This window comes from Heteronotia binoei, chromosome 21, assembly GCF_032191835.1.
Source record: "Heteronotia binoei isolate CCM8104 ecotype False Entrance Well chromosome 21, APGP_CSIRO_Hbin_v1, whole genome shotgun sequence".
NCBI lineage: Eukaryota > Metazoa > Chordata > Lepidosauria > Squamata > Gekkonidae > Heteronotia > Heteronotia binoei.
The window spans coordinates 41,699,749-41,715,439 of NC_083243.1; the positions used below are offsets into that span (position 1 = coordinate 41,699,749).

General features: G+C 41.9%; 1 protein-coding gene across 1 annotated transcript; it reads right to left on the minus strand.

Annotated features, from left to right (window-relative positions):
* Window positions 1–10,678: 10,678 nt before the first annotated feature.
* Window positions 10,679–11,701, minus strand: GPR65 (G protein-coupled receptor 65). Its single transcript, XM_060261291.1, has one exon. It carries the CDS (start codon window positions 11,699–11,701, stop codon window positions 10,679–10,681), a length of 1,023 nt encoding a protein of 340 aa, XP_060117274.1.
* Window positions 11,702–15,691: the final 3,990 nt, after the last annotated feature.

A 15,691-nucleotide genomic window follows, 5' to 3' on the forward strand; every position in this document is an offset into this window, starting at 1 on the left:
CCTATTGTAAATTGCATGCGTACCTTAATGGCATCTGACTTACACACAGTTCAACCCCTAAGTATCTTAGCAACGAGAGAAGTCACTCTAAAGTAAGCAATAAGACACAACCTTAAGGTTATAGTGACAAAATAACATGTAATATAAAAGCAGTGTAATATACAATCCCATATGAACAAAAAGCCTTAATAATGCCTATAAGGTTATTATAAGAGATGGAAGTCCATTCTCATAATTTTCCAAAAGGAAAAAAAAGTCCAGAATGTAATATGTCCAGAATCGTCAATATCAATGAGTCCACAGTATAATTCTCAGTAGTGGAAAGGAAAAATCCCTGGACAGGCTGTCGACTTCTGCCACACCTGTTTCAGTCTCCAATAGAGTCTTCCTTCTGGCATGGGTTAATGCATTCCCCTCTAGAATGCTCTATGACAGATACCATCAGATCCTGAGATGAGAATGGTTGTGTTGTGTGCTTAACTCTTTGGACACAATACAGCTCATAATTGTGGAATGTCCCTTGTACGAGTTACTTTGCGAAAAATTACTGTTAACTTTGCTTCATCCTAAAAGGTATTTGAATATGAAGTCCAAAGCTCAGATTCTTTTAAATGATCTGGCCCCTGAGATTACTAATGCTGTCACCAGATTTCTTATAGAAGCTCTTAAAGTTCAAATTTTTAGATAATATTGTCCTTATTGTGCTTAATTTATATGGAATCTTAGATTTCATTCCCTTGGCTTAATGTTTTATATGCTGTCAATTTCTCTTAGAAGTTTTAAAGTCCACATTTTAGATAGTACTGTTTTTGAGTGTATTCAGTTTATATGGAACCTTAGACCTTAATGTTATGGTACAATGTTCTATCTATTTCTGATTGTTGAAATGCCAATAAAGGTCAATGAATGAATTAATGAATGTTATTTATTTTGACTCTAATCATAAAAAATAGCCACAGGTAAGCCTCTGATGGATGCTGTCTTTTGATGTACACAATGTACCCAAAGGTGTTGCCTGTTGGAAGTATGGAGACAAATTAAATTGAATTGCAGACACGTGGAATTAATGCCATTCTTGGAATTGTGCCAATTTGTTCATCATAAACAAAAATCTTCTTTAATTTATTTAGTATACCATTACTTGGGCTTGCATAGCAAGGCTGAGTATCCACAATTTTTTATTTTGTTCCTGGAAGATGTGGCAATGAATATTAAACAGGTGCTAACACTGATTTCATGGTTTGTTGTTGATTTTTGTCAAACCTCATAATTACAGCATCATTTGAGGAGTCACGCCCTGGCAGGTCTTTAAGATGAATGAATGTATTAAAGATATCATTAGTGCATTACAAACACGTACAGCATAGGAAAATTGAATAATGGAATGTGAAGCCCTAGCAAGGTGCTTTATAAGAGGAAGACCCACCAGGCTGTGGTGAGAACATTCATGTGTGAAAGACTGTCGATTGCACTGCACTACACCACACCAACTGACACTGTGAAAAATAACCTGACAGACAGGCTTGAGCTGCTTTGTGAACACATGAAGAGCTCAGTAAAAAAATAGGTTCCCTTCCTATAACCAGCCAGCAGAATGTGAGCCAAGCCGGTAGTTGTTTGAGCATCCCTAGCTCCACCTTGACCTCTTTGTGTCTTGTAGACATGCTGTGAAGCCTGTGGCGTCTGAGAGGGCATTTGAAGATGATTAACAGATAAAGTAAGACAGTAGCTATTGAGGAAGCATGTACAACCCTTTTCTCAAGACTTTGGTTCACATGAAACACGCCCTGGCACCAAACCAGAGTGCTAAATTTGTTTCTAGTAATCAGACATCACACCTGTCTGTTGGTAAGGCTGTTAACACACCTGGAAAAATATGCCCTGCCCTTTTGGAAGAAAGTGCTATCAAATTACAGTCGACTTATGGTGACCCCATTGGGTTTTCAAGTCAAGAGACAAACAGAAGAAACAGAAGTTGTTTGCCATTGCCTGCCTCTGTATAAAAGAAGAAGACATTGTATTTTTACCCCACCCTTCACTCAGAGTCTCAGACTGGCTTACAATCTTCTTTCCTTTCCCCTCCCCACAACAGATACCTTGTAAGGTAGGTGGGGCTGAGAGAGCTCTTTTGAGAACTGCTTTTGAGAGAACTTGTGACTGACCCAAGGTCATACCAGCAGCTGCATGTGGAGGAGTAGGGAATCAAACCCAGTTCTCCCAGATTAGAGTCTCTGCTCTTAACAACTACACCAAACTGGCTCTCCACTGCCCAAACTAGCAACCCTAGACTTCCTTAGTGGTCTTCCATCCAAGTGCCAATCTTTCTCAGCTTCTGAGATCTGACTAGCCTGTCTCTTTAATAGAGATTTAATATGTGTGAATGGACAGGTGAAGCTTTTAATGGCATGGAGTTCAAATAATATCATGTGGTAAATTATAGCCCATTAAACGCCTGGTAAAGGGACAGGATTTTTTTCTCCAGGCCTGTTTGCAGTCTTACAGTTCCTATTCTGTATGCTCAGATCAACTTTCTTACAGTGCAGTCCTACACATGTCATTGAGGAACAACTCACTGTCTTCAAGGGAGCTTCCTCTCATGGAAGTATGTGTAGGATTGCAAAAAAACAAACAAACCCCTGGTGTTTTTTGCTAGCTTGCCCCACTCCCAAGAATGAAGTGTATCATTATTGGCATAGTATATTGGTTGTGCCCTGGAAGTTCCTGGTTCAGATCTAGGTATTACCTTTATGGTTGTTCCAGCTCTCTCATTAGGATTACCTTTTAACTAATAACCAAATTGGAGAGGGGAGGTGCAGTTAGCATGCATATGTTTTTGTAAATTATATTTTTATGTTCATTTCATTTTGTATGCTGCTTGGAGTTCTCAGTGTGGGAGAAAGGGGAGCTAAAATACAATAAATAGTTGGGGAGGAGGAATAAAAGATGGCAAATTAAATGTAAAAGAAATGATGTTTCATAGAAACCAATCCAAATGAGGCTAGCTGTGTTAGTCTATCACTGCAAAACAAAAGAGAAGTCCTGTGGTACCTTAAACGGAAACAGTTTTATTGTGTCATAAACTAGAACTCATGAAATTAGAACTCACAAATGTTTATGCCACCATAAATCTGTTCATCTTCAATGTGCCACAAGACTCTTGTTTTACAGACTTAAAATTTATCCTTAAAATCTTTAGAAAACAATGCTCTGGCTTCATCTTCCCAAGCAATATTCCCAATGGGAAGCCCCTTCAGAGTCATCACAACTAACAGTTCCTCCTTTGCCAATTAAGACAGAGCATTCTTAAGTGGTTCCCTGGATGAAGACTGTAAAGGAGGGATCGCTTCTCACTTATTCTCCCCTGAATAACATTTTTCAAACAAAGCTCACTTCACTATATGGACCTAAGCTGCCCTCTAGTGAAAACAGGAGCTCAAACCAACTACTTCATTCCTTTTGTTTAGTAACATTGGATAAAGCTATTACAAGCTACAGTCTTTGTAAGCATAGGCCAACACAGTTCAATGAGCCCTTCACCTAGATTCCTGAGTCTAGTGCCTGTGAATATATGTTTCTTGAATGAATTTTGTCCCACCCCACGTTGTACATGGTAGAAAATTTTGAAATTAAAGTTCATATCCACACACATGCATGCACGCATGCACACACATGTGCATACACACACTTTCCCTCTTTCTAGCCCTGTTCACATGTTACAGCAAATGCATGTACATCCTATATGGATGTGCATACACCTGTTTGTAAGAAGGAGCCAGTAACAAATGAAACCATAATCCTGTACCTGAATAAATATGGGGTTTGTATCATACATTCAGCTGTACATGTGTTGACTAACATGAGCATTTATCAATGTACGTACGAAGTATAATCAAGTATACCACTCTACATAGAACTCCAAGCTTCAAGATAGGAACTGGCACTCTCCTGGAGTTACAACTGATCTACAGACTACAAGCATTATGAGCCTCTGAGTGTGGACTGTATGAAATTATATCCCTGCTGATCTTCCTGCCCTCCCCAAGCTCCACCCTCCCTAGGTACTGCCCCCAAATTTCCTGGAGTTTGCCAAGATAGAGTTGGCAACTCTACACTATATGCATTCTCTGAGAACAAAGCATGCAGTACACAGCTTTAGAGTTAAGAACTTTAGGGTGTGTCTAAAGTCACTCTTTGGATTGTAGATGTTATCTGATGGATTGTTGCCTTTAATATACATTGTTGAAAAAGCAAGTAAGGCAGGAAACCAATCTGTAAAGAAGTTAATGCAAGGGGACATAATACTGATTCAATGATGGCAACCTTGTGGTTAATAGAGATGGTATCCCAGCTTCCCAAGTTTGAATGCAGCCTTACAAGTGTTCAGTGTCTGTGGAAAAGAGAGATGATCCAGATGTGGTCTGAACATAGGCTTTGCCTAAATGTCAGAAATTGTTTGGATTCATAATTTCTCCTCCAGTTGCTAACAAATTGTTGTGGGAAGTAGGATCTGCGGCTCCGAGTCAAATTAGATGCAATGATCTCTTTGCTTGTTTAAAGCTAAGTTATAAAACAACTGTGGGTGGGACGGTACATAGAAATTATATGTTTTCCTGTGTGAAGCTAGTAGCAGCTGGTGTGTAACAGAGGAAAATAGCACAAGGACAGGATTAAGACATGTAGAAAGCCTAGATCAGATGTGTCAAACATGTGGCCCAAGGGCCAGATCAGGCCCCCTATCAGACCCGCGAGCAACTAACTGTCATCTGCTTCCTTCTCTTTCTCTTGTTTCCTTCTGCATCACAGCTTGCTTTGCCAGGCTTGCTCAATCAAGTTACAGAGTTTTTTTTAAAAAATGTGTTTTTATGTGTCCTTTATAAAGTTTATATCTCTGCTACCTGGCATTACATTTTATTACACACATGGCCTGGCCCGATCTGGCTCTCATGACAAATGAGTTTGACATCCCTGGCCTAGATGACATCAAATTTAAGAGGCCATGTAGCATTACCCTCCAAATGGTTATTCAGTAATTTTTAGGGTTTTTTTTTTTTAAATTTAGAGATCCCTCATAATCCATGACCCTAAGGTGTAGTTTACTTAGTTTGCACATAAATCCAGCTCTGAGGGAAAAGAGTTCATGGCTGAGGGAAAATTTCAACTTGGAACTTAACACTGCAATTGTAAACAGAGTTATACTTTTCTAAGACTGTTGAAATCAGTGTAATTCTATTTAGAATTGTACTGCTAGAGTGCAGTCTTAAGAATATTTTCCTGGGACCAAGCTCCATTGATTAAAATATGACTCACTTCTGAGTAGACCTGTCATACCTTTCATTCTGCTATATTAGTCCTCTGAGAGAGCAGTCTAGCAGGGAACACTCTGCCTCCTAGACAGATTTCTACAATCAGACATGTGCTGCTGAATTCTTGAAGACATGTTGCATATACTTCAAAAAAACAATATGCTTCACAAATTCTCTTTATCGTAACTGCTTATTTTGTTGCAAGCTGCACTATTAAGTTGCCACATCCTTGATAGCATCAGGCTGATGTATTTCCATTTCCTGTATTGTGTTACTATGGCGTGTGGGCTAAGTTGACACAATAACACCCATGAGTTAAAAATTCGTGAGGGAAAACAACGTCAGGACATATCTTGAGAAAATGCCATAGGAAATTACGTCGTGTTGTAGTAGATATAGAAGTCACTGATGCTATCTTTTTCAATAAGACAATAGAATTACTTTTGGAGACTAAAAGAAGAAGCCAACAATGGAGGATAAGGCTACAAAAATAGCAGTGCACTGGTGATTTTTTTTTTTTAAATCTCTTGAGTACCAGGGGCCCAATCAGGTTGAGGGTTGCCAGTTTCTGGAGCAGTCTCTGTTCATAAGTCTGTAACAACACACTCATCTAATATCTAGTTATTTAGAAAATCTATATGCTGTCTCTCCAGAGACCTGCTTGAGGTTATTTAACGAATAATGTTGTAAAGGTACAGCAAAGTAATTAAAATGCAATTCTTAAAAAACAGCCTGATGCCATTAAAATAAGCTGGAGCATAACTGTAATAAATAAAATGCACAAAGCAGCCTAAAACTATGCAGATAAAGTACCGTAATTATCAGGCCAGAGACATCTTTAGTTAAAAATTTGTGTAAAAAGGAATGTTTTTGTCTGGTGCCTAAAACAAAGAAAGGTAAGTACGAGGTGAGCCGCATGAGAGAGAATGTTGTAAAGATGCAGAGCTGCCAATTGGGAAATTCGCTCGGAGATGTGGGGGGTGGGGCCTGTGGAGGGCAAGGTCTGAGGAGGGAAATAGGGCTGCCTTGCCTCCTGCTATGATGGAAGGCCTCCTTCCAGCAGTTGCTTTGGAGCAGTGGTGGGAGAAAAATAAAAAACAAAATGGTAATGTTGGCTGCATTGGTATGTTATTTCTGGGGGAAACCGTAGAAATTTTACTATAGAGCTTCTGGTGATTCTTAGAACTACCCTATGCTGCAGTGCACACCTCCCCATTTTCCCTCCCCCAACCCTTCCACCTTTGCCAGGCCTGGCCGTTCTAGAGGGGAGGAAGCTCAATGGTATAATGCTATTGCATATACACTCCAAAGCAGCTATTTTCTCCATGGGAACTTATTTTTGTAGTCTGGACATCAAGTGTTGATTTTGGAGATCTCTGGGGCCAGTGTGGAAGTTGGCAACCCTAGGTAAGGTGCCACCACTGAACAAGCCCCATTTTTGCTCACCACCACCACTACCACAAGTTTGTTAACTTATCCCTGATATCAGGGGTTTTCTCAGGGGGCTTGAAGGAGGCAGTGGGGCATCCACTCTTAAACAAACCACCTTTGGACTTGACAGTCCTGGCCAGTACTGAACCTTCTATTCCTGGGTAACGTTGTTGAGAAGGTGGTGGCCAAGCAGCTGTAGGTTTTTCTGGATTATGCCTCTGTCTTGGATGCTCCTGGCACTAAATTTTCAGCATAGCATCTGGTGTCTCTCCTCAAAAAGCCCCCACCAAGTTTCAAAAAGTTTGGACTAGGGGGTCCAATTCTATAAGCCCTCAAAGAAGGTGCCCCTATCCTCCATTATTTCCAAAGGAAGGAAGGCATTTAAAATGAGTATGGTTGCTTTAATATATGATGGTCCAAATTCCCATTGGAGCTCAATTGTGCTTGTCACAACCTTGCTCCTGGCTCCACCTGCAGTCTCCTCTGAAGGTATGTGCAAAGAGAGTAGGGCTCAAGAAGAGGATCCTTTTGATAGATGTGTAATGTGTGGAAATTGGCATCTGAAGCTTTTCATGGCATGGAGGTAAATAATACCACTTGGTAAATAATATTCCAAGGAGCATAGGGTTGTCAGTACTGGCAGCCCCAGAGACACATGGGGGTGGAGTTAGGGCTGCCAATTCCCAGTTGGGGGCAGGGGATCCCCCAGTTTGGAGGCCCTTCCCCCGCTTCAGGGTTATCAAAAAGCGTGTGTGTGTGTGTGTAAATGTCTGCTGGGCACTCCATTATTCCCTAAAATATGATGATCAGAACTCCCATTGGAGTTCAATAGTGCTTGTCACAACCTTGCTCCTGGCTCCACCTGCAAAGTCTTCTGGCTCCACCCCCAAAGTCCCCAGATATTTCCTGAGTTGGACCTGGCAACCCTAGATGGAGTCTGGATGACTGGTGTTGGCAATGGATGTCATGGGCTTTCATCAGAAATGATATTGCGGCACTGACATGATGCCTGTTTTTGCTGATACCCCTAGTTTTGTTCATGCTTCCCCACAGAGTGGCAGTGGGGTCTGGAACCCCTAAAGGGGCAGGGTGTTTTTGCCAGGCCAGTTGGTAACCCTGTCCTGGCTTCTGATGGGGAAAGCATCCAGTTCAGTATCCAGTCACCTTTCAGAGGAGGGAGTAGAACATTAGAGAGATGGGCAGCAGGAGTCAGTTCAGGTTAGTTCAGGTCAGGGAGGAGTTAGAGTTTGGGTCTGCTTCAGCAAGAGAGCAGTTTGAAGGGCAGCTCTGCCTGGGAGCGTGGCAGAGTGGTTTAACTCTTCCCAGGGCTTTTTTTGAGCAGGAACGCACAAGAACACAGTCCTGGCTGGCTTGGCATCAGGGGGTGTGGCCAAATGAGGCCCTGCTGGGCTTTTTCTACAACCCCCCCCCCCTGACTCTAGCTCTGAGAGAGAACTGAGGACCCAGAGGTGAGGCCTGTCTCTGGTGATAAGCAGACCTGGTATCATTTAGTCTGACTCTTGGGAAATGGCAGGTTGGTGTGGGTGGAATCCTGTGTGTGTGAAAGGATCCAATCTAACAGCTAATTAGTGAAAGCCTATTTGTCCCTGACATCCACAAACTTAACCACTTCACTGCTTACTCCCAACTCCAAATCATTAATGAAAAAGTTAGAAAGCACCGGACCTAGTACTGAACCCTATGGTACCCTACTGCTTACCACCTTACCACGTGAAAACTGCCTGTTTATAGTCACTGTATTTTCCCTGTTAATTGACCGGTTTTTAATCCACAAGAGAACTTGTCCTCTTATCCCATGACTGCTGAATTTACTTAGGAGCCTTTGATGAGGAATGTTGCAGGATTTTGGAGCCCTGGACTTTCTCTAGGACCCTCAGTTCCATTGAGTTCTTTTACTGGTTGGGTGGAGATTGGCGAGGGGCTTGAATTTAGTAGAGAGACAATTGTCCAAAAACAAAACTAGTTTATTCCATTATAGGCTTTTAGGACAGAAAATACTTCATCAATTAAAAAACTTGAAGATAGAAAACATAACATTTCAGTACTGAGCATCTCATCTCATATTCAGCATATCATAATTTAATAAAAACCCAATACTTCCCTTAGTGCACTTACATGAACCTAAGAGGTTCAGAAATACAGAATGTTCTGGACTGGTCACCAAGGTCTCATAAGGAGCTGTTGATGGCCAGCTTAGAGGAGATAAATCTTTAATAATTTATACCTTCTGGATTTATAGGGTCAATCAAAATGGTTGTCATAAGGCCAACACAATCCTAGAAGGAAGTCTCTAGAACAATTCTACTCTGAACTTCTACCATAGATAAGAAAGGAAGGTTTGTGACAAATAGAGAGTCATAGGCTGGTTACAGACAAGTGGTTTAAGCCACCCCGGGGACGGCAGCTGAATGGATCTAAAAAGTGTGTCCAAACATGCACATCTGCCTGCTGTCCCCATCCTGTACTCACTCTGTCCTTGTCCAGATGGGGGCTGCCTCAGAAAGGTACTACTTCCAAAGCGGTACCTAATTTCCAAGGCACATCCCCAGCTGTCTGGATGGCCGGGAAATGCCTGGGGAGTGGCCAATGGGTGCATGAGTGCTCTGGATGCTCCTCTGGGGCACCTGCGGCCCTTCCCTGTTCCAGGGGTTGGCTGTACACTGTCTGCATGCTCCCAGGTGCTCCTTTTCCGGCTGGCTCACTTCTGGGTTGGCTTGATGCCACCCTGAGCTGGCGGTCTGTACCCAGCCATAGATAACATATCAATGATCATTCTGATAATCTAAGAGCCTTTAGCGAATTGTTTTGACTTTATTTTGAACATTGTGTACTTGGAGGTTGTCAGCCCTACAGGCTGTGGTGGTGATGGGGCCAAGTGATGGACTACAGACTTGTGCTTAGGGTTGCCAATTCTGGGTTGGGAAATATCTGGAGGTTTTGAGATGGAGCCTGTGGAAGATGGGGTTTGAGGAGGGACCTCAATGGGATATAGAGTCATAGAGTCCATTTTTCAAAGCAGCCATTTTCTCCAGGGCAACTGGGCACTGTAACCTGGGAACCAGTTGTAATCCAAAGAAATCTCCAGCACCACCTGGAAACTGGCAACCCTACTTGTGTTGCCAGGAGCTTCCACAATTAATCTGCCAGGCTTAGTTGCTAGTACTCTGGGCCAGTCTGTGCTGATTCACAGAGCCCTCACGAGTGGGCAGTGCCAAAACAAATTCTACAGGCAGAGTTGGCACACAGATGTATCAGTAGATTGATTTATTTAGAACCTTAATAATATAGTAATTCATTTATGCATCTATTAACACAACAATGTGCACAAGATTAGGGTATAAAAATAATTTATTTTTGCTTTTCTGCTTATGGGCCATGCTACACCTCACACTGGAGCACTAAGTGAAACTAAATCCATGTTTACTGTATTGTTTAATCCAGATAGGGTCCCAAAGTGATTTACTTCAATTAAATGTGTAACCCAATGCAAGAGATTAGGGATGCATGGACAAATGATCCCCCTAGTGAATGGGTGAAAGTCTGGCTGGACCAGATGTACCTATTTTTGGAGGGGGGGGGCAAAGTTAAAAAAATGGTGCCCTCCCACTACATTCCCACCATGAAAATCTACCTATTTTTGGAGGGAAAAGGGGTGCTAGTCGCACCCCCCTTGCTCTGGCGCCCGGGGTGGCTGCTCCCTCTGCCCCCACCCCTAGATCCAGCCCTGAAGTCTGGGCTTGGCATTTGATGACACAGTGAAAGTTCCAGGCCCTTTCCTTTTAAAGAGAAGGGGCAGAAAGTGTGGCAGCATTTGGGGACCGTCTGATGATAAAATTGCCAATCTGTAGAATTCGCCCTTTCCTTAATTTGAAGGTTCTTCTGATGCCTGCTTCATAGAATTTTGAACCCAACCTTTGTCAAGTTCAGATTTTTGTTGTAGCAAAGCCAAAAGTTGCTGATTCTGGAATTTTTCCTGTTCTGGCCTGTGAACTACTGGATAAGGAAATATCTTGTGACTGCTTCCCATCGCTATGACTTACGGAAAAACACCCCCTGAACATGTTCTGAATATCTGTTCTTCCAGCTTCACTCACAAAGCAATAAAGTATTGGATCAAGTATACAATTTACACTTGTCAGTGCGGTTGTAATTCTATAGGGCTTATACATTCTCTCAGCAAAGGAGCAATCACATGGTTCATAGATACTTCGAAGCAGTAGCACAATGTGATAGGGGGTGAAGCATAAAAAAAAGGTAATGACAATGGTCAGCAGTAAGTCTTTGATTTTCTTTTTATCCCTGCATTCTGTGGCTTGATTATTTTTCACAGCCTGGTATATTTTTTGGTAGCAGAACAGCATGATAGTCAAAGGGACTGCATATCCCAAGCAGACCCTGTAGTAATTAAATTTGGCTTGCCAGTTTTCTAGAGGATACGTGTCATAACAAAAACTATGGTTTGTATGGCTATTGCCATTAGAAGTTCTTTGAAATATTTCTTTTTCATACAGAAACTTAGAGCTTGATACAATTTCAAAGACCCAAACCATAGCAGCAACAAAGGATGCAGCTCTTCTTGTACGTAGACAATGGAACCTCATTGGGTGAACCACGGCTAAATATCTATCGATGGAAATGCAGGTGAGAAATCCTGAACTGGTATAATAATTCAGATATGTGAGGAAAACAGAAGCTGTGCAAAGGTGTGAAGAAAGAGTCCAGTTGTCCTCATTCTGAGCATAATAAATCCACAGAGGCAGGGTTAGGGTATATAGCAGATCCGCTAAAGATAAACTGAAGAGATAGATTCCTAGTTCATTTTTTTTCTTCACCTGGCAACAAGATACATAAAGAGATGCAATGTTGGTGGGAATACTAATGATAACCAAAATGCCGTAAAGAGCAGGAAACAAATGTTTATCTAGCCGGTGCTCTATAACACACATTGTAGCATTGTTACAAGAACTGGCCATTGTCCAGCTGTGATATAGAAGAGTAGTCAATGTCTTCTTCTAGGACCATTACCCTTCATTAGAAAATAAGGTCTTTATTCATTGTCTCCAGTAGCTGCAAGGGAAAAAGAAATATCCAGTTAGATGGATAACTGCTTTGATTAAGGTTGGATTACTTGTAATTCTGTAATCATTTTAAAAGATGCATCCCCCCCTTTTTTTGATGGATCAAGGATCTACTTTAGGATAAGGAAGATTCATGTGTCATGTGTCCTTTACAGATGTTACCTATCTTCCTCTTCCTGTGCCACTTCTGCCCTGAAAATTGCCACTTCCCAGTTGTTTTGACTCCTGCTGCGGAAAAACTGTAGATTATGTTAATTTTAAAGAGCTAGCATGTGCAGTGGTTTGACTATTGGATGAGGATATGGGACACCTTGGTTGAAGTCCTCACTATTCCATGAAGGTTGTTGGGTAACTCTGGGCCAATCATACCCTCTCTGGGATGCTTTGAGCATCACAGGGAGAAGAGATGAAAAACTGCATAAAAATAAAATAGGAGGGCTTTTTTTGAGCAGGAATGCACAGGAACACAGTGTTGGCAGGCTTGGTGTCAGGGGGTGTGGTCTAATATGCAAACGAGTCCCTGCTAGGCTTTTTCTACCAAAAAGCCCTGCACAAAACAATGGTAACAGGGGTGTGTGGCCTAATATGCAAATGAGTTCTCACTGGGCTTTTTCTACCAAAAAAGCTCTGTGAAATAGTAAAGAAAAGGGACTTTGTTGCCATAAACTAACATGGCTACAGTTCTGGAAGAAAGTTTAGACAACACAAGAAAGTTTAGACAACACAAGCTACTGGACTGAGAAACTTTCTTCTCCAGCGTCCTGTAGGGTTGCCAAGTCCAATTCAAGAAATATCTGGGAACTTTGGGGGTGGAGCCAGGAGACATTGGGGGCGGAGCCAGGAACAAGGGAGTGACAAGCATAATTGAACTCCTAGAGAGTTCTGGCCATCACATTTAAAGGGACAGCACACCTTTTTAAATGTCTTCCTTCCATAGGAAACAATGGATAGGGGCACCTTCTTTTGGGGCTCATAGAATTGGACCCCCTGGTCCAATCGTTTTGAAACTTGGGGGGTACTTTGGGGAGAGGCACTATATTGAAAATATGGTGCCTCTACCTCAAAAAACAGCTCCCCCAGAGCCCCCGAAACCTCCAGATCAATTCCCCATTATACCTATGAGAATCGATCTCTACATAGGGAATAATCTCCTTCCCCCTCCCCGCCCCGTTTCTGGCAAATCTGATGCAGGGGATTGGCATCTCTACTCACGAGTTGCTGCCAGCTTCTTCACAGCAACACAGACACACCATCCCAAACTGAAGCCTTTCAATCAAGCCTCCGGAGGTGCAAAGGCACATGGTCCTTTGCGGGCGGGGCTTCCCCCCCGCCAGCCAGCTGACTGGGGGCAGGAAGCAGCCTGGGAAAACAGAAGAACGGCTGCAGCGATCGGGGCTGGGTGGGAAGGGAAGGGCAAGGAGAAGCTGCTGCGATCCAGGGTGGGAAGGGAAGGGACGAGGAGAAGCATCGGGGATCGGTGGGAAGGGAAGGGGTGAGGAGAAGCTGCTGGGATCAGGGCTGGGTGGGAAGGGCTGCCATTCCCCCTCCCCTCCGCTTTCCGGATTTTTGGCGAGCGGGGGGAGGAGGCTCCAAATTGGGGGTCCCTCACCCAGGCGGGGGATTTGGGAAGCCTAGCGTCCTGTGTCCAACAGTCTCTATCCACAAATAAACACATTCTCCATTATATGTTTCCATTTATCATTCAGAGGTACAGTGCCTCTGAATATGAAGGTTCCATTGAATTCTAGTCACAAAGAGTTGTTCATGCTGAACTTGCCTAGGTCTTTTGGAAAGCCACACAAGCTAGCAGGCATTGTGATCTGCTGTGGCAGTGAATTCTGAAAGTTAATCGGGCACTCTGAAACAGTACTTCCTTTTGTCTGTTCTGAACCCAAAGGCATTCAGTTTCGTCAGGTGACTGTGAGTTCTGCTCTAGAGAAAAACTCTATTACCTATATTCCTACCATTTATTATTTTATAAACTTGTATCATATCCCTATAGTCATCTTTTTTCCTGACCTACAAAAGCACTCATTGCTTTCATATTTCTGAGTACTCCAGCTCCCTGGACATTTGATTTCTCTTTTCTTTACTTTCCCCCCAAGTAGTATATAACTTTCTTTTTGTGATTATAGTGACCAGAGCAGTATTTCCAAGTTCTAAATTCAGCTTCTCCCATATAATTATCTAAACTGTATTCATTTATCTAGATATTCACACCATATTTTCCTCCCCAGTGCAGACGCAAAGCAGCTTGGAACACAATTCTCTCTCTTCTGTTTTGTTCTCATAAAACAGGTTAGGTTAGGCTGGAAAAAAAAACAATGACTCACCCAAAGTCAGACAATGAGCTTCCATAGCAGAGTGAATATTTGAACCTGGATCTCCCTGATCTGAGCCCAGCACAAACCATTACAGCATGCAGCATAAAGAATGTTTAATATTCAGTCGTGATGGTGTTGAATTTGTTGTTGTTTAAAACCCAGCAGTCTCACATTTGGATTCTTTAAGAAGTGGTGTCTGAAACATGAGCATGGGTAATTGGTCACTTAGCAGTGAAACCTCAGTCCTCTTTTGCTTCTACATGACATAGTTCTTTAACTCTAATACAGATGTGATGAAGACTTGTACTGCTGTCAATTTGAAACTAGATTGTGTGTGCATGCAATTTTAAAGTGATCCAAGATGTATTTCCTCTCTTTAAAATGCAAGTAACAAAGCAGGAGGAATATGTAACTCTTCATTAATGACGTTTTAGGCATTTGCTTGTAGGTGTCCATGACCTTTACATAGCCACAATCTATGCTGTGCACAGGATAGTCTTTGGGGCTCATGAAAGGTAATTGCTTCCTTTTTTCATCTCAAAAAAAGCTGGCTAGGATCAACCAAATGACTTTTGCAGCAGGAGATTTATTGGGCTAGGTAAAGCCAACTTTTTCATTCAATCTAATCACATTTCCCTTTTCACTACCTGGATATGCCAACTTCTAGGTGGGGCCTGGAGATCTCCTGGAATTATTATTTATTTTCAGACTAGAGATCTGTTCCCTTGAAGAAAACGGCTTCTTTGGAGGGTGGACTGTATGTCATTACACCCTCTCCTCCATAGAATTTCCCAATCTAGATTCCTTTTGTACATGATCCCCAACCTCCTTTTTTGGGGGTGGGGGGGTGGGGGATAGGCAATGGAGACTCCTTTCATCAGGAGAAAAGCAAGTTGTATCCAGCCCATCATTCTCCAGCTTTTTAAAATAACCTGGTCACAAATTCAAATACTAAAATGAAATTTAAAAATAAAATAAACAAATGTGCTGCCAAGAAAAAAAAATCCCACTCATGTCCAGAAGCAGCAAACATGGAAGCAAAATAGCAAATAGACCTCAGATAGCATAGCATAGTGTTTATTGCATAAGGTCAAAGGCCATAACAATTATTACACACAAAGGGGACCAAACAGAGCTCAGATATGTTTTGTATTTCATACATCTGAGTGCCCTAATTTTGAAATGTCTGATATGTGTATTTGATGTTGTGCCTCAAAATGTGAGGGAAAAGGTGGTGGAAGGGCAAATTAAAATAACCTTGTGGAAGCCATTACTGAAATGAGTGGTTACAACAGAACAGTTATAAATCAAGAAAGGGGGAAAAAGGGAACCCCCCTTGCAATTGGGGTGGAATAATAATAATAATAATAATAATAATAATAATAATAATAATAATAATAATAATAATAATAATAATAATAATAATAATAATAATAATAATAATAATAATAATAAATTGGTCCCAGCCATACAATGAGGAAAACTGCTGAATGTGCATCAAAAGCCATACAACTAATAGTTATTACATCAATGC